Source organism: Anomalospiza imberbis, chromosome 9 (assembly GCF_031753505.1).
Source record: "Anomalospiza imberbis isolate Cuckoo-Finch-1a 21T00152 chromosome 9, ASM3175350v1, whole genome shotgun sequence".
NCBI lineage: Eukaryota > Metazoa > Chordata > Aves > Passeriformes > Viduidae > Anomalospiza > Anomalospiza imberbis.
In genome coordinates, this window is record NC_089689.1 from 22,443,642 (window position 1) to 22,471,004 (window position 27,363).

Here is a 27,363-nt window from a genome sequence, read left to right on the forward strand (position 1 = left end):
ATCTCTCTTTGTATTTCAGGGTAATGTTATCTAGGTAAAAAGGGCTGAAGATTGTTGCAGTGAATTTTTATATAGCTGAAGTAGATGAGATCATCCTTCTTCATCTCTTTGCTGGGTAGTGCTTTTTAAATGCAATCCCCCAACCTGACTTTGAGCACGCTGGATCCTGCTGTTAAGAATATACAGACAAAACAACTGGAAAATACAAAAAAAGACTCCTGATGATAAAATGCCCAAGAAGGAATAGATGTTGTGAAAACCAGTGGCCCACATAGTCCATTTTTATCTTTCATCCTGCAGGCTGTGGGGCTCTCTCATCTCAGTGCACTTCAGAGGCAGCTTTAACCACTTGAGTAATCGTGGTGGGTTCATCCCTTCACGCTGCTCTCAGACACTGCCATCCACCACAAGCTGTGGAGCAGGGATTCACATCCCCATGGATTTGGGGAAGGATAATAGTTTTATATTCTACAGCACAAGGCATCTGTTCCTTCTGAAAACACATTCTAACTACATTACAGATCATGTTGGTCTCTTTTTTCCCTCTCTCAAGACACTGTGTCCTGTGAACTTGACTTGAAAAGGTCCTTCAAAGTGATCAGTTTTATATTTATTAACTTTTGGGTTCACTCACCTTTTTCGTGGTTTTCTGTTATGAAAAAAAATGGGTATCTTTATTTGTTCTTTGCACTGGTCATTACTCCAACTTTCTGCTTTCATTCTAAAGCAGTCTCAGTCTTTGCTGGCATGCATAAAATCTCTGAAATATTGGAAAGCAGAAGTTGCAGCCCCTGCTGCTGGGAGAGTTTTCTGACTTTAGTATTAATGTAACATTCATTACCTCAAAGATTTAAATATTTATTTCTAGGGAGAAGAGGAAGGCTCACCTTCAGCAGAAGGCTTATCTTAGTGCCTACTTTATTCAACTTTAGCTCTCTAGTTTTCAAATTCCTTATTTTGTGTGTCTGGAAGTGAGAGAAGATTAAAGATTAAAGTTCTAAGTTTCCCATGAGAACTGACTTTGGTCATGTCCTGTAAATGCAACCTAATTAAGCCTTTATATACAGAGTGAGAGCAGAGGGAAACACAGTGCTTTTAGCTTTTTTGTTTTTTCTTAATAAATACAGCTATCACAGTGAAAGAAAAATTACCTATTCCTAAACATCTCGGTTTTATTTAGTCACCCTTAAACTAGATTTTATAAGATTTAAGTTACTGCGTAAATGTTGCTCCTCAAAATAGCTCTCGATGAGCTATTTTCACTTTGAAACATCAGATAAGGAGACATGAGTTTTGACAGGTTGAAGGAAACAGAAATCTTTGTGGGAGATAGATATCCCTGAAAATCCACCTCCACGTCGTCTCATAAAGTGGAGGAAGCGTGAAGGAGGGGAAAAGAGAGAGTAGTTTTTCATTCTGCTGTTAAGCTTAAGGGGACAGATATTATTCTTCTAATGTCTGCTCTGCTGAAATGAAAAGCTCACTGACAATAATCATTTCTTTGACCTACCTATCTGCACCAAGAAAAGGGAAGGAGCCTGCCTTTTGTCTTAAAATGTTATGCACGTGCACAGCATGTGTCCTCTGTTTTGCAGAAAAGAATCTGTTCTTTCGTGAGGCTTGAAATGTTAGACTGGTTTGGTTCTGCCTGTGAAATTTTTGGTGCTGGGTAGATGTGTGAAGCTTTTGCATTTGAAAAGGTATCATGCCAGTAAAATGTCTTAGACTCCTTTTATCTTATTTCTAAATTTCCTTATGTTCTGCCTTGATGGCATTCAGTTATCTGCCCAGTCCTTGTTCCTTTTTTCACCTGGTTGTGTCCCAGAGGTGCTGTAAAGAACCCAGCAGTGCTTGGCAGGCAGCCTTTGGTTAGTTAGTCAGGTATCCAGCTAATTAGTTCCTTAGTTTCCCAAGCTGAGGATCAACATTAAAAATTATGGTGCAGTATATTATGTTGCAGTCTTGCTATAGTCAGCTAGACATTTCATTTGGCATGGTATACTGAGCAAATTTTATTTTGGATGACAATGTACCCCTTGATCCAAAGTTGTATCCAGACATTTTTGGGTACTTTGTTGTTTTAGTTGGTAAAAAGTGGCATTGATAAGCCTCCAAAGGTGAGAGAAAAAACTGCAAATGCCCAAGGAAGCACTTTCTTGCCAATTGATGTGCACAGAAATTGTTTCGTAAACAAAAGCAAACACAGTAAATTCTCCTAATATGGTTCTCCCTAAGGGAAGGCTACATCTGCTGGCAGGACAGCTCAAGTAGCCTGATTTCTGCAGAGTTCTTAATTTCCTGTATCCATATGCATAAAGTGCCTTGAAAGCAAAAGGCAAAATCTCTAATGTTTTATTGTAGCCCGAAGACAGCAAATACTTAAGCATGTGCAAATTTTAGTGTTAAAATGCAGTGTGTGCCTCAGCGTTTCTGTGTAAGTATCAAAGGGCTTGTATATACTTGTAATTTATACGTCACTTAGATCACACAGAGAAAAATTACATCAGAGAAAAATGAATTCTTCAATAACTGTGTTCACCAAGTCCTCCAGCTCCATATGAAGTACCAGTAAACAAGTGTGATGTTTGTGTCAGCATGTTTGGTCTTAACAGAAAAAAGGATAAGGATAGTAAGCTAAATGTGCAGGGGAATTTGCTTTTAACTCTGCAATTTAAATGTTTTTACCCAATGTTTAATTATGTCATACATTACATAGGAATATAAATGTAAGTTTCTTTTTAAAGAAAATTCTTCTTGATTAAAAATAGCTATCTACCAAGCTAAGGGAAGTTGATGAAAATGTCTTTTTACTTGCTATTCATAACATCCAAATCAGTTTTCTTCTTCTTCAGCATAAGGATTCAGTGAAAGATTTAATCTGAAGTGCATTTTCTCAAGCTAAGGGATAAGCAGTAATAAAAATAAGACATGATGTAATTCATGGAATTCCAGTACAAGGCATGAAAACTGTTTGGTACTACTACAGTCTGTGACCCAGTGAGTTAAATTTTTTTTGAATTGTTAATATATATTGCCAAAAGAATGTTTTTGCTCTAAATAGGTTAGTAGGAAGGTAGTAACTGTAATGCACTCCAAGTTTAAAATGCATTTATTCCATTTAGAGAGATCGATTTCATCCTTCACTAAAAAGTTTGAAATGTTTTAAGGCATTCAAGATAAAATAGTATCTTTTGACATGGAGTATTTTTAGGAGTATTTGGTTCTCTTAAAATCATGAAGACAGTGATTACTTAAGATGCCAAATAATTGAAGCCCTTGTTTGTCTTGAACGTTGAAAGAAGGTAGCTGGAGCACTGAGCTGCTGCAGGCGATCTGTGGCTGGGGATTATCTGCATTACCTCATCCGCCTGTCCTTGGTGGCAGAGTGAGTCAGAGCCCTGCATACCATCAGATGTGATGAAACGAGATGCAACTCTTCTTTAAAAAACCCACCCAAACAGTAATATAAATGCAGCTCGTCAGGATTTAGTGTCCTGGTTTTTTTTTTGACGTGCCCTAAAGTTTCTTGCTAACCTGTGCATAGATGTATTTGGCTCCATGTCCATGGTGTAATGTGCATCAAGGGAGTGCAGCTTTCATAAAAGTACTCTGTCCCTGTTGCCTGTGGTTTTTATTTTATATGTAAAATTGAGCTGAATAACAGTGTTCATGCAGTATCCTTCAGACAAAGGAAAACAAATCATCTCAACTTCCTTACTTCCTATTGCCCTGCTCTTTTCTGGCAGTGGAGACTCCAGAGCTCACTGTGATTTCTTTTGGAGTAGGCCTACTCCTGCTGCCATGGAGGGCAGGCGCAGAATGAGGGGAATAGCAAATACATCTGCAATAAATGCACTGGGGATTTACAAGCTTCTATGTTAGGGTTGGCATTCACTGGAAATGAAATAGGGGGGTTTCTGCCAGAGCCCGTGTGGGGACAGGGATGTCAGCATTCTCCAGGAGACTGCAGACTGCCACTGCTTGCCAGGATCTTCTCTGAGGTCCAGCTTGTACACATTACTGAAGTGAGCTCAAGCTTTGGAAGGGCTACAGTCATTGTGGCAGCATTCTGATCAGCACTGGGTTTTGAAAAGTTTTGGTGTGATATCTGTAAATGATAACATGATTTCTTTTCTCCTCCAGCCCCGGTCGATCTCCAGTTTCCTTTGACAGTGAAATAATAATGATGAATCATGTGTACAAAGAAAGGTTTCCAAAGGTAAAGAATCACTTTTTGAATAATGCATTCAATGAACTTGTGTCCAAGCTCAGAATTAGTTTGTAGTGCCGGCTGGACAAAGAGCCCAGCTCTTACATCTCATTTCTGAGCAGTGATTGAAAGTTTGAAGCTGCCTCCTCATCTTCATATCTGAATTCTACAGTAGAAGAAATAGATTTAGTGTACGTAGAGATTAGGATGGAAAGGGCTGAATTGTTTTTTTGTATGAATTTCATATTTGCTAAATTTCTGATGTCTTCTATTGGCACAATAAATTCTCACAAGAGTGAGAAGAAGGGCCATGCCTTGGCTTTTAAAAAAGCTGAATAATGAAACCTGTGGAAGCAAGTTAAAAGTTAAATTCTCATTGAAATGAGGGTAGAAGATTGTGTATCCCACAGCTGTCAATATTGCCATTCCTTCCTGTTCCACCACCAGCAAAAATAGATGTTTCTCTGGAGACAGGATATCAGGGCTTATAGTGATAGAAACGCCGCGTGTTTCTTGCTTGGGGCAATGATTTTCAGCTTACACAGTCTAAAAGTTCTGAAAACTGCCTCACATCTTACATCCTTGCTTTGGAGACCCAGGGAGGAATACAGCCTCAGGACCAAGATATTTTTATGGTCATTTACATTTTCAGAAAGCGTGTTTTGATTAATTTTTGTTGTTTGCTCATGTGAGCATAACTTTTGCCTCTGATGTGCTATCTTGATTCTCAGAAAACGCTATTGTATTTCGGAATATTTTTTAAGTCTGGTGCAATTTGGTATTGCAAATGTTTCTTTATCACCCTACTTCTTTATGGTTTAGGGTTTGTGTTAGTAAAATTCAGGAGTAATTTCTCTTTGTTCTGCGCTTTTAGGCCACGGCACAGATGGAAGAACGGCTGGCTGAGTTTATTGCCTCGAATGCTCCCGAGAACGTGCTGCAATTAGCAGATGGGGTCCTAAGTTTCATTCACCATCAAGTTATTGAACTGGCCAGAGATTGCCTAGATAAATCACGTGAAGGTCTTATTACTTCTCGGTACTTTTATGAGCTGCAGGAAAACTTAGAGAAACTTCTCCAGGATGTAAGTGCCCTCTGGAAAGTAGAATATATTATTTTGATTGAAACTTTAACCAATAAGCCGGAGCTTTGATTTTAGGAGAGACAGTGTGGATTCCAGGGGAGGGGCAGCAGGTGGGGGGTGTCAGATCTGAGATGTTCCAGTCTCCTGTTGATCTGCTGTGGGTGGATTTGAGTAAATCACTTCACCTGTGAACTTTGTTTGTTCAGAAATTAAATGTGAATATGAATAAGTCAAAGGCAGTCTTTACCATTTATGAAAATTTGCTTTATTCAGCTGAACAAAATTACTGAAATCTTTTCTCATGAACTTCAGGACTCTGAATGACTTATTAATTGCAATGGTGTCTTCAAGGAGTGAAAACACCATAGTTATTAGTGTTGCTGTAAATTTTTCACAAAAAGATTTCACACAAAAGATTTTCCTGAGCTGAACTTAATCCAGTTGTGGGCTTTTAGTACTTGGATGTCTTTTGTGGCATTCAAAGCTTATGAAAATACACAAGGGGGCGTAATTTTAATGCATTCTCAGTATGCTTCAGCTACTCATTAAAAATTGCTTTTCCCCTTCAAAGTGAAAACAATATTAAATTTCAAACATCTCTTAGAATTTATGCTATAACTATTGTGAAGAGTCTGTGCTATTGCCAATTGCTGCGTCCAGACCTCTGGTTAGGAATATCTTCCTAATCCTCTGCTTTAATGATACAGCAAGCTGAAAACAGGTTTAATAAAGATTCCATTCTCAGATAGCAAATATCACAGAAATAGCAAGTATCACAGAAACAGCAAACAGATAGCAAATATCACCTAGAAACAGAACATCTGAAATACTTTGTTTTCTGTTATGATTTTAATTCTATCTTTATTGATCAGTTTGCCAAACCTCTGGCATGAGTTGCGCTAGCTTGTGTCCCTTTGCCACTCTTTTCAGACATTAGAAAAAGGCAGATGAGTAAAAATACTATATTAATAGACATTTGTTGTATTAAAAAGCTTTGTGAAAGCTGCAGGAACTTCCCTTGTATCAGCTATATTTTTGGCTGCCCCATTTATGTAAGTATGGCTGTAATTTTTCTGGTATTTGTTATGCTTGAGAGAAAAAATGAGTCATGTTTGGATCTGTGGTGTTCTGCTTGGATAGGGGATATAATTTTGACAGACCAAGAGAGGTAGGGAATATCTTTTGAGGGGCTAAATGATTGTCTGCCTATAGGATATCAGTAACCACTTGTGGATCTCTCTTGACTCTTCCAGAGTCTGGAAGCAGGGTATTTGCACATGTGTGCTGTGAAATAAGGGATCAGGCCTCTTTGGGTGTTGGTTTGGAAGTTGGAAAGGTTTCATTAAAAGTGACTTTGTATGCTCAGCAAAATCCCTTACATTTCAGGGGCACAGTGGGGCTACACTGTGTTTTACTGCTTCTGGTAGCAGATCTGTGGAGCCTGAAATTCTCCCTCTCCCTGACTTTCCTTCTCTGTGTGTTGGCAGTGATTTCTTATACCATAAGGAACTGAGAGAGCCATAAATTAGGGCTGGCCACTTCCAGTCTGCATTTTCAGTCCTGTCTTCTGGCCTGAAGAGGTTAATCAGGGTCTCGGAGGAGGTGTGGGTCAGACAAATCAGCTTTTTCCTTTTCTCCCCTTTCCCTCAGAACAAATCCTCAAAATACACTCCTTAAATGTCCCTTCCCCATTGATCCTACAGGCATTATCCTACTGCTCTGAAATACTGGGAAAGGTGTCATTGAACTGTGATTAGAGGAGGTGCAATGGTCATCTCTGAGCTTGTTCAGGAATTGACATTTGGGGCTTTCTTTGCCCTCTTCCTCCTTAACATCTTCTGCGGAGCGGGGTCAACTCTTCAGTTTGACTGATTTACTCTAGGAAGTGAGGTGGGCTAGAGGTGATTAAAAGGAAAGTTTAGAGAGGCAAGGGAGGCAGAGCAGGCTGGGAAGGAAGAGAACAAAGACTTAAAAGACCTTGGAGGAAAACCAAGAGCTTCATTCCACTTCTTTCTCATTCGTTTTTTTTTTTTTTCCTGTCCTATGGATTTTTCTGTTCCTTAGTTTATCTTTTAATATTTTAAGATTTTAATATTTAAGAGCTATTTGTTTCCTCTGCTTACCTCGTCTGTGCTTTGCCTTTCAGACTGCATTCTGCAAGGAAATAATTGGAACATTTTAGTCAAAATATATAGAAATTGGTGATATTATTTCTTTTAGAGGACTCACCTGAAGCACAGGATATTTTAGAGTCAAGTTTAAACTATTCCAAATTTGATGGCAGGGTCTTAACCTTTGCTTAGGTTGTAAAGTATCATAAATAATAGGTACGTAAATAATACCAATTAGAAGGTAATTCAAAAAGCTGTTCGACTTGGGAGTTGTACGGTCTGTGTAGCAGGCTATGGAGTTTTATATTTTTATAACATACTAAAAGATTGGAACAATACTTTATTGGTGAATAGTGAGGCCAGCAAGTGGCAGAAATAGCCACAGATTTTCTTACCATTTTACATGAAAGAATGGATTCTCTGTCTTAAAAATTCTTTTTAAGGTGTCGATTCTGATACCTGGTAACAAACTAAGCTCGCACAGCATTTCAAACCATAAAAAGGAGACTTGATTTAATATATTGTAGTTTGAGTAAAAATGTAAAACAGACTGTTTGGGTATGCAAATAATGAGCTGTTTAAATGCACCAAGCCAGAAAGCTTTTAGAAGATTTTTGATCCTGGCTTTTGTGATAACATGCCAAAAAATCTCATTAGTTATGGCAAATGAGATCTTTTTCCTTGTTTGGAACATGAAATACTGTCTTTTAGCCAGAAGAACTTATCACATCATTGAAATAATCGTGAGGTAAAAATGAATTTAAGAGATTTTCTTCATTTTGGAAAACATGAACTTGAATGCTACACTTCACATCAAAATAGAAATACAAAAAAATATGATAAAGCACTGATATAAAAAAGAACATGTGACATTCAGTTCTTTACCTGTTACCATGGGTTAGAATCTCAGGTTACTGAGGAACAAAAGGTTAAAGTCAGTTATTACTTGGCTGAAGCAGTAAGGTAGAAGTAGGCTAGGTGTAGCCAGTTGGGCAGGAAGGTGAAGGATTACAGGTGTTTCTGTGCATGGAACAAAAGGAGCAGGGAAGGGTATGAGCATTCCACAGCAGTGACTGATGCTGCATATTGGCAAATGGATATTCTGGCTGGGGTTGCTTTCTTAGTAGGAGCTTGAGAGTAAATTTATCAGTGCTTGGCTTTGCATGTCTATTGTTTTGGTTTCCATCAGTATATTAGCTCAATTACAGCGTTGTGACTTGCATATCCCAGTTATTGGTCCTGCTGAAGCCCAGGCGAGGACAGTGATTTTAATTTCATGCCCCAGCAGCCACAGTTAGTGACGGATGGGTCTTTCAGATGAGGGAATCGCTTTGTAAATTACCCATCTCTACCTCCTGTGCACGTGTCACCTGCAGTGTGTGCAGGAATGGCATCAGCCTCTGCCCAAAGCCCTCCAGGGGACGGGAGGGGAGCCCTGAGATGCCACCAGCAGCCCCGAGGCCGGCGCGTGGTCCTGGGGACGCGCTGCTGAGGTGGCACAGCTGGCACCTGGCTCCTGGGAGCGGCAGGTGGTGCTTGGCTGGACAAACCTCCTGTTCCTGGGCTCTGTCCCTGGGTCACTCTGGGAACAAGGAGTCTCTAGGGATGTCCGGGCTGTCCTGTGGGAGCAGGAAGGAAGAGGAGGCAGTTTCACTGAGGATCTTGGAAGAGCAGCGCTGTGCAGAGATGATGGCTGAGTTGCTGTTACAAGTTGTGTTTGGTTTTTGTAAATGCTTTTTTCTTTTTCCTTTTCCTTTTCTGTATCATTTGGCAGTCATGGTCTAGCTTTTCATTTTCAAAACAGACACCTGATTAAACTAGCTGCATTTTTAAATTGTTTTGCCTGAATTGTCAGAGATGAGAAAAGGAGAAAACAAAAGGCCTTGATTTAAAAGACTAAGTTCTCTTTAAGAGTACAAATGGATGCAAAATGATGAATTATATCTATTATATTATATTTTTTGTGTAATATAACCTATGTAGGGGGGAGAAAAGGACTTTCCAATTGCATGGCTCAAATTTAAAATAATACAAAGTTGTTGATGTTTTATCTATTCATTTCAGTGCAGCTAACCTCTGGTGATCTGGAATGGCTTTTAAAATATGAAAGTGTTAATTTCTTTCTAAAATTCATATTGTAACTTGTAAGTTTGCATAATGCATTGGGGGACATTAAGTGAATATTTATAATTTTCATTGTGATTATTTTCTGTTTTGTATTTTAAAAAATCTTTTAATTAGGAAAAGAAATCACAACTTATTTCAATATTTCTAAAATAATCTTCTTTTTAAGGCTTTATAGCCAGGAAGAACCTCTGATGTTTTTTTTAGATAATGAACTAGCAGGTACATCATTCTCACTAACCAGTGCAGAAGGACACAATCAACATTTCTATCCCAACTGGTGTCAAAATGAAAAATAATGAAACTTTTAATATTTTTGTTTGGCAGCAAAGTATCAGAGATATGTTATATAAGATGCTGCTTGTATATTTCTAGTTCTGAATTTCTGCTCCCTGTGTTTGTATTGCTCTTTTAGGTCATTGCCAGTGTGATTTGACTTCCCAGGCATAAAAGATATAGAAATGTCTTCTTCTTAGGTGATTCTAACAGACAACACTAAATGAACCTTTTAATTTATTGCTGCTTGCACTGTTGTTAAAATATCACTCTTATAAGTAACTGGCTCATTGCCAGCAAAAGCTCATTTATTAAGTTCTGGACTCTATAGTTGTGGCTGTGTTAAAGCACAATTTTTAGACCTTGGGGAAAAATAGCTGTACTTTAAGAGTTTTTGTATTTCCTTTTTTTTATCACTCTGCAATGAAATATTATTATATTTCTGCTCCAGTACTCCTCATGTAGTCATTGTGTGCTTCATCAAGAGAAGGATAATTTCTGAGGGGTTTTTTGTATGCTCTTTTCTTTTTTTTAATTATCATTGTTTTGGTGTGTTTGCTATTGTAAAAAGACATCCCATCACACATATACACACATACATCTTGAAACTAAGAATTCAATTTATACTGAAATCTGGTGAAGTAAGAGACAGGACTAAATCCTCTGAATTAAGTTTTTATATGCTCTTTTCTTTGCTTATCTGCTTGGTCCTACATAATATCCAATGCAATGCTGGAGTTATTCAACAGGATTGATAAAACTGAAAAAGGAGAAACTGAGACTGAGTTTTTCTTGATGATGAAGAGAAATTCTAGTTCAAATTCTGGCAGAAAGTAAAGCTCAGAAATGTGTCTGTTAGTGATTACCTAGATGTCAGTGTTGTGTGGAAGATAAAATTGAAAAAATCAGTATTCCTCTTTTCATTAAAAAAAATAATCTGAGCCCACATTATATCTATTATAATTGATAGGTGATATAATGCAAATAGAGCCTTTGAAATATCTCCTGCATGATAATGTGAGTCAGATGTGATGGAAAAGCCATGTGTACCTTGGCACCCCTGAGCAAGCTGAGCTCAGCCTGCCCTGACTCAGCACAAAAGTTTGTGCTGTTGCTGCTGGATTGGTTACTGAGCTGATGATTGAGTTCAGCATCTGACAGAGAAATCCAGAGTTCAGTGCTGGGACCATAACGTGGTGGTGTGCTCTCCACAGGCCCACGAGCGATCCGAGAGCTCCGAGGTTGCCTTCGTCACCCAGCTGGTGAAGAAGCTGATGATCATCATCGCCCGCCCAGCTCGGCTGCTCGAGTGCCTGGTGAGTGTGGGCCTGGAGAGTGCTGTGCACTTGAGGAGATAAGGGACACAAAGTTTTCAAAAGAGACCTTTACATGCTCATTAAAACAATGATGAAAAATAAATTGATGTTTAAAAAGAAAAAGAAGTACTAAGTGGCTTCTGCATTAATATAGAAGTAGTTCTCCAATGGACTGTCAGCTGCATCAGCAGCTAAATTATATTTCAGTATAAAGTTTATGGCTGAGGGGCCAGATGTAGCTGTCAACATCATTCCATGCTACTTGATGCCACTGTACCTCATGTTGTTACAGCTACTGTAAGGAGCCTGTAAATGTCTGTATGGGGTGTGCCCAGTGCCCAGAGCACCGTGCTGAGGAGGGGCTGCCACTAAGGAAGATGTTCCATGACATAAAGGGTGTTTGGGCTCTGGGATTCAAATCCTTCCAGTAGACCCAGCAACTGGTAAAACCTGGTGTCAGGTTTTCCAGCTGTCAACACACGGCGGGATACCCCCGTGTGAGATCCAAGGAGTTTTGGTAGCCTGGGTTTGAAATCCTATTTGGTGCTATTGGAATACAAACAAAAGAAAGTCTCACTCCTTTTTAACAACCTAATTTGGCTAATAATAATGCATTTTTTAAAATTTAATGCTCGAAAATGGTGAAATTTTTTAGGCGATTTCACTGAAATAGGCCACTGTGTCCCAAAGTTCTGCAACTACAAAAGTATTGCCTTGGTGTGGTAGAGAAGCAGCATGAAAACCTGTATTCTCACTGTCATGCCATAGCAGCAGGGTTAATATAAACCTTCAATATATATAGAAAGAGGTGTACACAATTGAAAGGGTTCAGTTCAGTGACTGTATTTCAAAAGGATGTTGAAAAATTAATGAGGATGTAGGAGAATGGCCAAAAATTGTGAGGTGTCACAATCTACAATGGAAACTTAGGTAATGACAGGATGAAATTCCCTGGTGTGTAGGAGCACACCTGTGGTGGTTCTTTCTGGACATAAAAGTGACAGAGGTGCTACAGGTGTTAGAGACATCAGAGAAGTTGGCTGGATTAGGGATCTGTGGCTGGCTATAAAAGCACAGTTGACATGTGGATTATGTTGTGGTCAGTGTGCCCATGGGTGACTTTTATCCCTGGAGTCACTGGAAGATGAATGAGTTTTGTGGAGCTTTCTTTGACAAAGTAAACAAGAGTGGTCCAGTCTTACCAGTGATGCCAGTTTTTGGAAACACCTGCAGAAGTTCTGAGAACCAGTAGGCTTTGGAGAGTTCCTTATTCCTCCTCCACAGCTGTCAGATGGATCACTTTGCTGGGAATTCTGCAGTGCAAGGAAGGCCACTGTCAGTGAGGAAGTTGGCTGCACAACCAGCAGGACAGATACCTTCACTTACTGATTACAGAAATCTCTGCCAAACTGCATTGAAAATCCTGGCCACAACTCCTTTCAAACTGGGAATTCCTTGGTTTTCAAACCGTGTTTGTGATTTAGATGAGTTTTTGTGACTCCCACTTATCTTCCAGCACTTCTTCAAAATTTGTTTTGGAAGTGAAGACAACGGAGAAAGGAGATAAATTTAAACTCACTGTGTTTGTATTTGCTGCATTCACCATTGTCATTTTTGCTTGTGCGCACTCATCATCTAGGGAAACTTGGAACCTCAGAAAGCCTTGTGAACCCATGTCTGTACCTTGAGTTCCAAACTCAAGGCAGCTCTTAGTTGCAAATTAAGAGGTTTCCAGGTTCTTCTATGTCTTCTCCACCAGATGTTCTGCAGAGTGAGTGGGAGCAGGTGGAAGCAGCGAAGTCATTGAGATTTGAGTAATGAATTCCAAAGTATGTAGTGACAACCTTGACAATCAAGTGGTCAGAGTCCAAAACATAGAAATAATATCTGGATCTGTGGATTAGTCTTTCCTGTTTTTTCAACCTGCATTGCCTTTCTAGCAGTTTTTTTCCAAATATTTTTTTTAATCTGATGACACGAAGAACTAAATACTAATGTTCCTTTTGTCCCATAAAACAAGAAATATAGTAAAGGATAGTCAACTGTTTAAATAACTTTTGAGAACTAATTTTCATTTTTATTTTTAACAAACTTTTTTGCAATTCAACCTTTGGCTTCAATTATATGAATTATAAATGAATTTATAAAAAGTTTTTCTACTATTTAGTATTAAGGTTAACTTTAGTAACGCAGCTCATTCTTCTTTCTTCCTTGTAAATGAAGTAAGTGTCCATATAGACAGTGCTTGTGATGGCTGTGATTGTTTTAATGCAGTCGAAAACATTTAAGTATTCCAAAGTTCAACTATTTGGTTTCTGTCTTTGCATTACCTGTTGGACTATGAAATGTTTATTGGCAGACAATCTCTGGGTCTTCAAGAAAATAATAATGTGGTTTGTGCATTTCTGAAACCATCTTTGGGAAAAAGTATCTAATTTTTTTTTCAGTTTATTTTTCCATAGCACCTACCTCCCCTTAGTAGGGCTCATTCTCCTGTATTCAAATGAATAAACCTACCATAAAGAAGTCAGAACTGGAATCTATATAGTTCCTTAATATTTTGTATGTTTGGTTTTTTTGTCACCAAGTTGTTTTTTTTCCCTCTCTCTTTTACTCACCAATGAATGACCTGCAGTTGTACCTCGAGAAGTCCTTCCTTGGCTCCACCGTCGCTCTCACTGCATTCTGGTGACCATGTCTCTCTGTGGTCCTCACTGGTCTGGCTCCTGCTCTCTGCCACTTCTGAGACTTCTGTTGATTAATCCTTTTCCAGAGGATTTGGGAAGGAACTTTGTTTCTCACATTGTTGCTGTCTTTGGTGACAGCATCTGTCCAAGCAGCATTGCTTGGAGCAGTCATGGAAAAGTGCATCTGTTATCTGTTCAAGTCTCTTCACATCATTACAAGCTCTAATTTCATTTTCTTGTTTGCAGTTCTGTGCTCCTTTTCTCTTACGTTGCTGACCATGCAGCAGTTCTTTACTGATGCCCTCACTGTTATCTGTGCATGCTCAGCTGTTTGCTGAAACTCTTCCCCTTTCATCCTCCCATTTCACTGGAAAATGTTTGAAGAGTGTTGGTGAAGCTGCTCATTGCTGGTGAATGATGAGGTTTGTAGTGGGGAGAGCTAAAGTTAACTGGTGGACTTGTTCCTAAGCAGAGTGCTCCTGCTGCCCAAAGCTTGTCTTTTGTTTCCTACTATATCTCTTAGTCCAGTGCAAGACATCACACCTTCTGTGACCTTTTCTGGCCTGAGAGATCACATGCACCAAGACTGAGTTGCTGAAGTGATCCTGTACTGTACAAGAAACAAGGCAGCAGTACTTCTTATGAAGAAAGTTGTTTTATTAATAATTTTATTAGCAATTGCTGAGGTCAGGACAGTGACAGGTTTGGGTGGGTGTATGGCTTGATCAGAAGTGACAACTGACAGCAAGAAAGGCTTATCTTGGGTTACCTCACCTGTCAGATGGAGGTGGCACAAGGTGGTGCCTCAGTTCTCATCACAGATCTTTCCCTGGCATGTCTGAATGTGACAAAACTGGGAATTGTCTCCACACTTAACACTTACGTTAAGAAGACCTCTTGAAAGTTCGGGTGTGGTTTGTAGACAGTCCCTACAGTCCCTTGTTCTGTTTTGATTTGCAGATCTAAACCCATGGACACCCTGTGGGATGTAACTGTCTGATGGTTTTGCAGAGCAGAGTGGGAAGCATTGCCTTGCTCGTAACTGGAAATGTTCTGCATCACTGCTGAGCCCAGAATTACCTTTGGATGTTTCTGAGGATTCCCCTCTAAGGGGGAGAAGCCTTTCATAATTGTAAAGCTGTATCATTTACCTCTCTCTGTGTCTCTCACTGCTTTGCTGTAGGAGTTTGATCCTGAAGAGTTCTACCATTTGTTGGAAGCTGCAGAAGGCCATGCCAAGGAAGGGCAAGGAATTAAATGCGACATTCCTCGTTACATTATCAGCCAGCTGGGACTCACCAGGGATCCCCTGGAGGGTGAGAACTCTTGTTGTTGTACTTTCCAGACTGTTGAAAGGATAGTGGATCTCCTGGTCACTACATAGCTGAAGGATGCTTTTATTTTATTGATTGAATTTCTAGGCCATTTTTCCTTATTTTCCTGTTTGCTGTCAAATTCTAGACTGTCCTTTTCAGCCCTATGTCTCAAAGGAATGTTGTTGGGGTAAGGATGGCACATCAATAGTGACAGTTCTTTACTTATGATGTTAATAATGTCTCCCTGTATCATAGCTGAAACAATATTAGAAAATGCCTTTAGGATTTAACTGTTTTCTCTGTGCTGTTGGACAGTAAAAGTAAATTTACCTGTTATTTTTCTGACCTGATTAGCCTGCTAGTGGCCTGGTTGAAAAGTATCCCATCATCCCACTTGATTGTCCTCTCTGGAAAAAGTGTGTTTTTTGTGGTTTTCCATGAGATTACCATGATGAGTATGAATTTTTAGCTATAGGTGAGATTGAAGTTTTACATCTTGTATAGCAGCCAAACCAAAGAGGGCACAGTAAGGACAGAAACGGCTTTTCTGCAAGGTGCCAGAATAGCATATGGTAAACTTAATACAAATATACATTGGCCCAGAAGATTGTAACTTTAAAATTAGTGAGTTAATATTTCTGCCTGGCACTTTGCTGGCTGAAATGACAAGTTTTCTGAGTGTGCACAGCTTGTTCAGCAACAATAGAAAGTGTGACAGAGACTGGAGGTTACTGTGGAATATTTCAGTGATTGAACTATGCTTCTTGTTACCTCAGGAGAGCATAATTTTAACATAAATTAGTAGTCTGGCTAGGAGTAGTTTAACTTTTCTGGTGTTTACTGGAATGACAGTGACAGGTTGACTTCAAGTGAAGAGCTCTTCAGGAGAATTTCTACCAAAGATTGCTAAATGCAATTTAATAGCATTTGTTGAAATCTGACATTGAAGGGAAATTTCCTTTGATCCCTGTCATGGGAGAGAACCTTTCCATTGCTAATTCCCCTTACTAAAGTCAAATTTTCTTTGGAAATGTGGGGAGATGTCAAAGTGCCTTATTTCCTTTCAGTAAGGAGGGTGCCCAGAAATGTCAGTGATGTCTGTTCAGAGACTCGTAGCGAACGTAGGGTTTGGGCTTGCCGAGTTTACAGCATCTCCTGCGACAGCTGAGTAGCCTAAACTAAGTGACTTTCTTCCACTTTGCTGCTGCTCAGTGTATTGCAGAATCAGCCACGTCATGTGGAGGGCAGCTGTTTGAAATGTGATGCTTTTTCCTCTTGGAGCACAGAGATGCCACCAGGCTACATGCAGATATACATGTGTGTAATAGGTTTTAATATTAACTAGACGGCACTTTCTCCAAACATGCATTTATTGCTTTTACTTATTATAGCAACTATCTTTTGCTATTGCTTTTACTATTATAGCAACTATCTAGAGTAAGTCAGGCTGAAATTAGGACAATTAATTATATTCATCTTTATATATAATACTGCCTGCAGTGTACAAGATGTTAAAGGTTATCACTGTATAATTAGGGTGACTTTTTACAGAGGGAGAAAATGTCCTTCATCATCTACAAGCACCTCTTAAAAACCAGTTTTTCTTGCATAAACAAAGAGAATAGTGTTTGATTGAGATCATTAGGAGTAATCTTTCCTCTTTCTTTTCAGAAATGGCCCAGTTGAATAGCTATGACAGCCCAGACACTCCCGAGACAGATGATTCAGTCGAGGTAAAGCAGTAATACACTCACTCTGTCTAGCACTTTTTTTTCTCTCAAAAGAAGTAGTCTACAGTAAAGAATTAATTATAAGGGAGAATAATTGTAATTAAAAAAAAAAAGTGCAGACATTTAAAAGCTCATATTAAGACTAGAGTAAATGCTCATAAAAAAGTGAAAATCTTTATATGGTTGTGGTAAAATGCTTAAAAGATGCAAATAGGCATTATTACCAAGTTTTGTGGATTTGAAAAAAAAAAATTTGAGTTAAAAATTAAAATCATCTGGAAAAGATCTTTATTATCTACATTTGTGAAATGTGATGGGTATTGAAAAGAATTGACTTTAGTAAAACCACTGGGAAAATTTAATTATGTAACTGGCTAGCTTTCAAAGATCCTTATTTTATTGTTTTTTAAAAAAATGTAATATTAAGGAAAGGCCTGAATCTTACAGTCCACTGACTTTTTGTGCTTATAATTTGTGGAGGGAATCTGCAAACACCCTATGGAAACAGACAATTGTCCTAAAGCTGAGGACTCTAGAAATTCAGAAATTAATTGAATTTGAGTTAATGGGTGCTTAAAGCAGAAAAAAAAAAAAAAAACAAAACAAAAACCATATAGAATTAAGTCATTCCTGCTCCTGGTTTTCATTTTCTTGTTGTCTTTCCCCAGAGCCGTGGGGCCTCCGTCCAGTCAAAGAAAACTCCGTCTGAAGAAGAGTTTGAAACGATTAAACTGATCAGTAATGGTGCTTATGGGTAAGACTTTTAGACTTTGAATTAGAAGAAAATGCTATTATTGTCCTACCCAGCAAAGGGCTACAGCAAGGTTTGACAAATGTTTGGGTTTTATTGGGTACAAAGCATAAAGTAATTTCACTTGGGTCTTGCAGAGGTTCCACAGGTTGTTGTATCTTCTGCATTCTTCTGGGAGATGCCATTTCTTTCATTTATTCAGATTATATATGTAACATATGTGGCTGTTAGTGAGCACTTGAAATGCTAAAAGAAGTGCTAGAATTACACTGGGTTAAATCTACTGTGAGGAGTAATACATGAGAAAGGCTATTAGATTTTATTATCCATTGAAAATCAAGTATGATTTCAGTCGGTTACAATTTTAACCACACACACAAACCTATCCAGAATTTTAAAAGCCAGCTCCTGACTCTTTGCAGTTCATAAATCCTTACCAGTGAGGTCATTAGGCTGTTACTGAAAAGCAGTGATACTCAGTAGGTCATAACAACAAAACCTGAGCATGTGCTTGAGTGTTTTGTGGATGTAGGTGCTTAGTTAACGACAAATCACTTTTTAAAATTTATATGTGGAAAAAGTGTAAGCATAGCTTTTTAGTGAGTGAAGACACAATGGAGCATGTATAAGAGTCGTATTATGAGACAAAAAGATTTTAAATCTCTTCAGTCATATTTCTGCACAAGCCCCATGTAACTTTGTAAAAAGGGCAGAGAGAAGTGGTGGTTTTGCTGTTGGTGACATGTCTTTCTCCTGGGTTTATTTTATAGTCAGTGGCTGGTGAGACACAATACCATGTTAAATGTAATGTACTCCAGAGAAAAGGAAACAAGTACTGATTCAATAAGGCAGGCAGACTGGATGAAAATTTTATTTGCAAACTGTATTATTAATGTGAAGGAATCTAATGATCTGCAAATGATAGAAGTGTAAGAGATACTTTACTGAAGGAAATCCCTGGTCACAGTGCTGCGTCAAATTAATTTTATGGAGCTTGGAAAGAACTCCTGCTGATTCCATAGATTTTGGACAATTTTTTAAGCAAAGTGGTCACTGTTGTGTTGAAAAATACATGCTGCTCTGCAATAGTGTTTATGGAAATTTGTGACATTGGTGTTTGAGATATCTTATTGTTCATGATACCAGCAAAAATGCTGCTTTATTCAAGAGGGCAGAGTAGCTTTGTGAAGGAAGCATCATGGGGTTCCTTCTTTTCTAGGGAAGCTTGTCACTGAAACAGGATTTTCTGGAGTCATGGCTAAGACTGTCAGGATCCATTCAAAACAGTAACATCACTGTTTAAAAAAACCCAACAAAACCACAAAGAACTCCAAACCTAAACCCACAACAAAGCAGTTTGAACTGAAAATGGACCTTTTCCTCTTGGTGTGGTTTTGCAGAGCGGTGTATTTGGTGCGGCACAAGACCACCCGCCAGCGTTTTGCCATGAAGAAGATCAACAAACAGAACCTGATCCTGAGAAACCAGATCCAGCAGGCCTTTGTGGAGAGAGATATCCTGACATTTGCTGAGAACCCCTTCGTGGTCAGCATGTTCTGCTCCTTTGAGACCAAGCGGCACCTGTGCATGGTTATGGAGTATGTGGAAGGTATGGTTGTTGGTATCCACTCCTCCAAAGGGGCCTTAATTGGGCTGGATGTGGGCTCTGAATCCCTGTGACTGGCACAACAGGTTTGCAGTGGAGCTGAGCCTCACTGCTGAGGTCAGAAGTCAGCATGAACTTTCCAGTTTTCATTGGAAAAGAAACCCTCCCTCCCTCCCTCCCTCCTGTGGGATGGCATGGCTGGATCTGTAGCACATTTGCTTGACATTCCACTTAGAAAAAGACTTAAGAAACATAACTCTTTGTTTTTTAGCAGCCTTTTTTGAAATAAAGTGCCATTTTATGCTAGGGTTGGTTTTTTTCATTGTTTGGTTTGCTTATTCTTTGAAATATAATTTGATTTTACTTTATCAGTCTATCTTATTATAAGTAATATCCACTGGTGGATAGGATTAATTTCTTATGCTTGGCTTGCTTGACTGAATGTTTGAGAAATAAGATTATAGTTATTTTATCAGTGCTCTTTCAGATAAATTAGTGGAATGAAATCAGATGTATTGACAATAGGAAATTTTAATATTAATTCCTCTGCAAGTAGAAATGAATGTCGACTGAAATGTGTGGCCAGTGTTCCCAAGGAAGCTTCAGTCAGGAGTCCACAGACTTATTTTCTTCAATGCTTCCTTCAGTTTGCAAATGGCATTTGTACAATCCCTGTCCAAGCCTGCCCAACATATATGGATCTCAATTTTCCTAGGATTTTAGTATTTGTTTTAAGTTCAAGACAAGTTCAAGTACAGAGAGATCTTCAGAATTCTTCCTAGCAGGGTTGTGAGAGACAGCTTTTAGAAAACTTAGTCTAGTCTTGTACTGCAGACCCATAGCTGTTGTTTCTTACTGAGATTTGCCATTTCAACGTGCCATATGTGCAAATGTTTTCTTTCCAGGAGGTGATTGTGCTACACTTCTCAAGAACATTGGTGCTCTACCTGTTGATATGGCGAGGATGTATTTTGCTGAGACTGTTCTGGCACTGGAGTACCTACACAATTATGGGATTGTTCACCGTGACCTAAAACCTGATAAGTAAGTGTTTGGGCCCTCAGAGGGAACAGAGCCAGTCCTTCAGGGGCTTTCTCTGTAGGTAACAGGACATGGGGGCTGGAGACGGCATTGATCTTCAGCAGCATCTGACATGTAGGAGGTTTTATGGAGTTTTTTGCTACTGATGTAGAAGCAGAGAGACACTGAGAAAGGGTAGGAAGAATGTCTTCAGGTATTATGCCAAAGATGTTGCTACACTGATGGTGTTTTGGCAGAAGATAGTCCCACTCCTAGTTGCCTTTTCTGCTCTGTGATATTTGGCTGCATAGGAGGTTTTTTCCGGGTGTTTAATGGGGATGTAACACTGAGATCGTCATTTGCATTATCTTGTGTTCTTTTTGTTTTAAATTGCTTTTGGGAAATAATTAAATGAATGTTGCATTATTTTACTTCTCTTTCTTTTAGTCTCCTGATAACTTCAATGGGTCATATTAAACTAACAGACTTTGGACTGTCCAAAATTGGGTTAATGAGTCTTACAACTAATCTTTATGAGGGCCACATTGAGAAGGATACCAGGGAATTCCTGGACAAGCAGGTGAGCTGAAAACTTTTGTCTGTTGATGTGGGATCAGATGCAGGATTCTGTCATGGAATAGAATCAGAGTTAGTAGCACTCCTTCTCTGCCTTGATGCTGTGCTGGGCACTGTAAAATGGGAGGAAAAGACACAAGTCCATTCTCATGTTTGTACGTTAATTGACATGGTTTGTTATTTCAGCTTCTTGTTTTGGAGTCATGCACTTCAGCTCTTAGTTTAGGGTGCTGAAAGGGTGGCCCAGGCAGCAGTGCAGAAGTGTAAACAGAAGTTGGTTTAGGGATGTAACATGGATTTTGCTGAAGGTTGTTCCACGATCTCCCCCTTCTGGTGCTTAGAAAGTTCATGGCAAGTTTCTGTATGTTTCTTGTAATTTTGTCTAATGGCTTAAACACTGATTTTTATCTCCGTGATATTTACTAAGGGTCATTTTTCTCCTTAGCCTTCATTTTACTAGGCTTAACCAGCTACGTTCTTGTAGCTAACAAGATAGATTTTCTTTTGATGAATGAATAGCTCTTCCATGTAACTCTTTCTGAGCTGATATTTTCTGGACATGGTTGAAGGAACTGTTCTGGATGCAGGCTCACCAGTGCCTTGTATAATGGGATTAAAAAATGCTTCTCTATTCTGAAAATACCTAGGATCACAGCTGAATTTTTCAGCTGAATTTTTATTTGTGCCAAGCATTGATTCATAATTATCCTGTGGTGTTGTCTTCTTGTTTTCTGAGTAAGGATGCTTTTTCTAACAGAACTCTCCTAGGTCATTAGATCATATTCTTGCACTTTACCGTGGTACATTTTTACAACTATTTTGTTATTGTTGTTGCTGCTTCTAAGCCCCAGGCAACTTAGATCTTCCAAGGTAATTTCCTTACCCATTGTCCATGCCAGCTGTGCCTCCCAAGATTAAGGCTGAAGTGTGTAATCATGCTGTGCTGCTAATTCTGCATCTGTGAAACTAAATTCTGTTAGCACAGAGATGTGAGAGGTTTGTCAAAACTCAGTTCCTGATAGCTGTAGCTGTGCCAGCAGACATCCATCAAGCTGTCAGACCTAAACACACAGAATATGCATTTTTCCCATATGCTTTCCTGTGCATGCACCAAAGAACTATTTAGCTGGCACATCCACACTAGGAACATTTAATGTCATGTGATGTTATTGATGTGCAGGTAATGTCTTCCTCAAATATAGACTCTTGCTCCATGGGAGTAGTCCACAGCATAAAGTGGTTAGTGGCAAAACATTAATAACTTCCTTGTAAAGCTCTGAGGGGGGGAAAGAGAGGAAAAAAAAGAAGACAAAATAAGCTTTGACATGCATTTGGCAATTTGCAAATGTATTGCTTTCTTGCACGTTTCTCTTGAGGTCTGTGGGACTCCAGAGTACATTGCACCAGAGGTGATCCTGCGCCAGGGCTACGGGAAGCCCGTGGACTGGTGGGCCATGGGAGTCATCCTCTACGAGTTCCTGGTCGGCTGCGTTCCTTTCTTTGGGGACACACCTGAAGAGCTGTTTGGACAAGTGATCAGTGGTAAGTTTCTGCTCTGGCTCTGAAAGGGTTTCAAAATGTGCTGTAAAAATATTGAGGGTCCACAGTTTAGTCAGGAAGGACTAGGTATATAAAATAATGGGGTTTAATTTTAGTATTTCTGAATTTCTGTGTCAAAGCAGCTTCCAGCTGATTTCAGCTATGGAAACTTGTGTTGCTTTACATCTTCCTAAATAGTTCTGTCATGATGTGGGAGGATGTGGGATGTCTTGTGTGATTGAGGAAAAATATTTGGGGATTTTTCAGTTCTGTCTTTTAACTTAAATGATGGAGAATTTGAAAGAAGTACCACCAACTGGTCTAATTCAGGCTGATTTTGGTTATTGTTTTTATAGGTCCAAATGCTAGTCAATTAGTAATTTTGTATAAGTGAAATGAAAGGAAATTCTGAGCACAATACATTGAAGTTGTTGTACTCAGTACCTTCACATCTTGTGGCTTTTTAAACCTATCTCATGGTTGGAGTTGGACAGACAATTGCTTTGTGTTCATTCAGTGAATATGCCAGTGAAATAATTTTCTATTGGGAATGCTTTCTGAAGCAGTACGTTTTTAACACACTTGGCAAATGTCCTTTGTAAAAAGAAAATTTCATCAAAGCACTAAATATGATGCATGAAATCGTTACCTGTGAATTGTTCTCTCTGTTCCAAGTGTAACGACTGTGGAATGTGCAGGCAGGAGATACAGCCACAGTATTGTCACTGTCTTTGTTTAGGGATTGTCATGGAAGTCCCATTTCATACTTTATTAATAGAGTCCTTAAAGCTTTTTTTTTGCCTCCACAAGCACTGCTTGGATTGACGGCAGCTTTAGCTGATGCTGGATTTTTTGCATTTTGAAAAATATCAATGCTTGAATTATATTAAGCTGCTGAATTCAAGGTATTTACGCTTCTGGGGCAGTTCTCAATGCTGCACTTTGACTTATAGGAGCGTGAATGGTTATTCATATTAGTTAGGAAGCTGGTAGAAAATGTCGTCTCTTTTTGTCCCCAGATGAAATTGCCTGGCCAGAAGGAGATGATGCACTGCCCCCGGATGCCCAGGACCTCATTTCTAAGCTTCTCCGCCAAAATCCTCTGGAAAGAATGGGAACAGGTAAGAGCTTTGTGCACAGGAAAACACTGCCCAGAAGCAGGGGGTGAAGCTACCTTGCCAGTGATGCACACCCACTCGTGTTGAGGAATGCTCATCTAGAGCTGGGGAGCAGTTTATACTGGATTCAGTGTGGTGGAGCTCTGGGAATTACTGTCACATGTCCATGAGCCAGGCAGATATTACTGTCCTGTCTGGGAAACAGGAGAAGGGCACTGTCAGCTTGGCAACATAACTTCTCTGATTTGTGTTGTTCCACTATAGGCTTGAGGGTTGTGTCTCCATTTGAACAGTGTATAATCAGATTCTTTTGAAGTTCTCTTTGAGTAGGGGCTTAATCCCTGCCATGGATGTGAATTCCTGGGTGTAATAAAGTAAATGAAAACTTTTCCATTCCTAGAGGCCTGTAGTGTAGAATTCTTCAAACCTACAGCAAAGTCTGAAAATCTTTTGGCAAAGTCAGATATGTATGTCAGTCTTTCTGTGTTATAATGTCAGATTGGAAGTTCTACAAGCCAACACTTCTCATTTCCTCATAGTAAATAATCATAAGTAATCTCTAGCTACGCTCCTGTTTTAAAGTAATTTGTGCAACACTGTGGCTTCACATGACAGCTCATCTTTCATTGATTTTATTAGTTTTATTTAATTCAGGATTTTCAATTCAAAACTACACTTTAAGAATAAAAAAAAAGTTTAGGGATAAATATATAACAATTCCAAAAGGTACATGTATTCAGCAGACTTGGCACATGTGCACACAAGGGTGATGAATAGATCATGAATTAATAACGTTATCAGATGGTTTTCACATGTTCTTCTCTACTTAAAATCCATGTACTTGAAAGATGTTGCTGTCATGGAAAAGATGTAGAGTTTCTAGCCTTATAAAAGGAGTTGATGGACTGATTATATTTTTTTTATTTCTTATATACCTGTACTGCTGAGACTGCTGTTTCACTTGGCACGTTGTAGTGCCACTGGCACTCAGCAAACCTTTTATCTCTTTTCCTCTGCTCTTTTCTTTTCTAAAAAGACAGTAGCATCTGCTATGAATATTAATTTCATTTGAAAAAAATGCATAAGGTGGTAGACAGTCTTAACTTTTTCCTTCTGGGTACCCAAGCTTCTGAGCTTAATAACCATAGATACTAATTGAGGAAGATAGGTGGGCCCTGTCTTGTTCTAGGCACATGAATGAGTTTAGTCACAACAGTGGAGTTGTGAGTTGTCACTCACATTCTAAGTGCCTCTCAGTTTGCTCTCTTTATTCAGTTATGAACAAGATGGTGTTTAGAGTTTGAAAATTTTAAATTAAGGTGTTCTTAATGTTGCAACTCACTGTGGAATGCAACAGCAGATGCTGTCTTCCAGCATCTGTGTTGTTGCTAAGCAGGAAGAGGAGGTGGGAAGGAGGAAATCTTGTTCAGGTTTTATCCTGCATGACCACTTTGGCAAAAGGATAAGTTGTTTCTCAAAATTCCTGGAAAATGTGTGACTTAAAAGTACTCGAGTACATTCTCTTAGGCTCTTGATATTTTTGGGGTTTGTTTTTCATGTTATGCAAATGCTGAAAGAAGTACTCTGCAATAAAAGGTTCTTATTTCAGGTAGTGCCTTTGAAGTGAAGCAGCATCGGTTCTTTAAAGATCTGGACTGGAATGGATTACTCCGGCAGAAAGCTGAATTCATCCCACAGCTGGAATCTGAGGATGACACAAGCTATTTTGACAGTAAGACTCGAGATTTGGCCTAAACAGCATCATATTTCTTGTGCATATTTCATTTTTGAAATTGTTAGAGATAAGTCATTTTAGAAATTGAATAAAACGCTTGCTGGGAATTGCTTTAAAAAGTTTCTGTTGAATGCCAAGTAAGGTTTCTTTGAAGGCAAATTAATTTTAAATGAAAAAATGTTGCTGCTGGAGTCAGTTGGCCTTTCACTGGTGCCTGTGGTCCTGCCAGCCATGGGTCTGGAGTGAGAGGTGCTGCCATTGTCATGCTGGGTTCATTAAACTTCTTCCAAAGCATTTGGTAAATCCAAATTCCTTGAGTTTTTGAGCAACATGATCTTTCCCAAGTGACTGTTTTCAGCCAATAAATGTTTAAAAAAAAACCCCAAAACAAACCCTAGACCTTGAAGACAAGTATGTGGGGAAAATTCCTAAGAGATTTGAAGTAATTTGAAATTTTTTTGCTGCAAGTGTATTGCTTTATTTTAGTATTACTAGCTCTAATGAGATATGAAGTGTCTGTCTGGTGTGTATAAATGTCTGGGAACTGCCATGGTATCAGTGCTGTGTAAGATTCCTGGTATTTCAAGATAAGCACCAGACAGAGTCAGTGCTCTTGGGAGAGAAGGGAGAAGTCTCACAGGAGGGATGGAGAGATCTCTGTTCCCAGAGCCTCTGCTCCCTAACTTTTCTCATTTGACTTGAGGAGCTGAGCAGGTGGAAAGGGCTTGGTCTCCAGCTGCAGAATGGGATACTTGCTGTTTCAGGTCCCTGGGATGTGGAAATTTCTGCTCTACATCAATGGAATCTCTGCCATCTTGGGGCCATGGGACTGGTTGAATCTGTATGAAGAACATTTTTGCTCTGCTCCTGTGCTTTGCTGAGAGTGAAAGGAGGGAGAGAGCAGCTGCATCCAGCCTCTTGGCTCTCACACTGCACAAGCAGTGATTCCATTTAGAGAGTGCTCTTACACTTTGGGGAAGGGGCTTTTAGGCTGAGGCTTCCTTGGAGAGGTAGGACTGGGAGAGAGAGATGAATTGAGAAATCTCTGTGTGGCTGCTGCAGAGAGCAGCTGGAGTCAAGCTGTGCAGAGGGGGCAGAGGTGGGGTTTCTACATCTGTTGAGGTTGTACTGGTACAACAAACATGGGGAAACTGGTGTGGTGGGCTGTTCTCACCGCTAACTGGACTTGTAGGATGTGGAAACTTTGGTCACTGAGTTGGGTCAGTGACTGGCAGAGGCCCAGTGCAGCGGCCACGAGCAGATCCTGGTGCATAAAAGCAAAACCACTGGGTCTGTCAGAACCATGGGAAACTCCCCACATGCCCTGGCACACTCGTTATCAGGGTGACCTTGATGTGAGTCCTTTATAAAGGCTGGAATTCTTACATCAGGAAATATCTCACATAGACACTGATAGGAGTTGGTGTTGCTGTTATAAACCCTAATGCAGAAAATGTTAGAATTTATAAAAGTAGCTTTCTGGCTGATGTGGTGCAGCAAATTTGGCTCAGTATAGTTATCAGCTTTCTGTAGCCAAACTTATTAGTGCCCACCCCACAAAATCCAGTGTGGCTGGCTTAGAAATCCAGTGCTGCAAATCTCAAAGCACGAAATCTCTTTGGAAGAAGTTTTTGCATTAAAACCAGCTTTGCATATTGGCTACTTGCCCATTTTCTTTCACAAAATCTAATCCTTTTCCTAGTTGCAAGAGGGAAAAGAGGAGATTTTCTTTTGGGGTAAATACTTTTATTTTTTAAGTAGGCTTGTATGTGCGTATGCAGGACAGACTTTGTATAATCAAAAAGCTGTTTATTGGAAAGTTGGACAGTGAATTGTTTCCATGTTTCCGTCCACGTGGTTGTTTGCTGTAGGGAAGAAATATCCCTACCATGAAGGGTCTGCAGGATTAGACACCTTTTGAGTATCAGCTGCTTCCAGAATGGAATACAGCTGACAGGATAAGATAAATTCAGTGCCAAGGAGATATTCTTCACTGGCAATTGCACGGGATGAGCAAAAACTGGCTGGGCAAGCTTCAGTATTAAGGGAAATACCCTGCATGGTGTATAAACATTCCAAGTTCTTTAAGCAGGCCAGTAGCAATGCTTGAGGGTGAGTTACCAACACTCCCCACACTGATGCAAGTGCCTTGTCTTGTTCCCAG

The 27,363-nt window shown here is 39.4% G+C and overlaps 1 protein-coding gene across 10 annotated transcripts in view; it reads left to right on the top strand.

The window, feature by feature from the left end:
• The window catches only part of MAST2 (microtubule associated serine/threonine kinase 2), a 187,716-nt gene that overhangs the window by 143,198 nt on the left and 17,155 nt on the right, over positions 1-27,363 (top strand). For all 10 annotated transcript variants that reach the window (XM_068198605.1, XM_068198606.1, XM_068198613.1 and 7 more), the window contains 12 exons: positions 4,144-4,219; positions 5,085-5,294; positions 11,020-11,121; positions 14,992-15,124; positions 16,796-16,857; positions 17,523-17,608; positions 19,006-19,214; positions 20,117-20,255; positions 20,679-20,811; positions 22,184-22,349; positions 23,366-23,467; positions 25,074-25,196. In XM_068198605.1, coding sequence (XP_068054706.1) covers positions 4,144-4,219; positions 5,085-5,294; positions 11,020-11,121; positions 14,992-15,124; positions 16,796-16,857; positions 17,523-17,608; positions 19,006-19,214; positions 20,117-20,255; positions 20,679-20,811; positions 22,184-22,349; positions 23,366-23,467; positions 25,074-25,196 — 1,541 coding nt within the window. The remainder of the gene's footprint in view (positions 1-4,143; positions 4,220-5,084; positions 5,295-11,019; positions 11,122-14,991; positions 15,125-16,795; positions 16,858-17,522; positions 17,609-19,005; positions 19,215-20,116; positions 20,256-20,678; positions 20,812-22,183; positions 22,350-23,365; positions 23,468-25,073; positions 25,197-27,363) is intronic.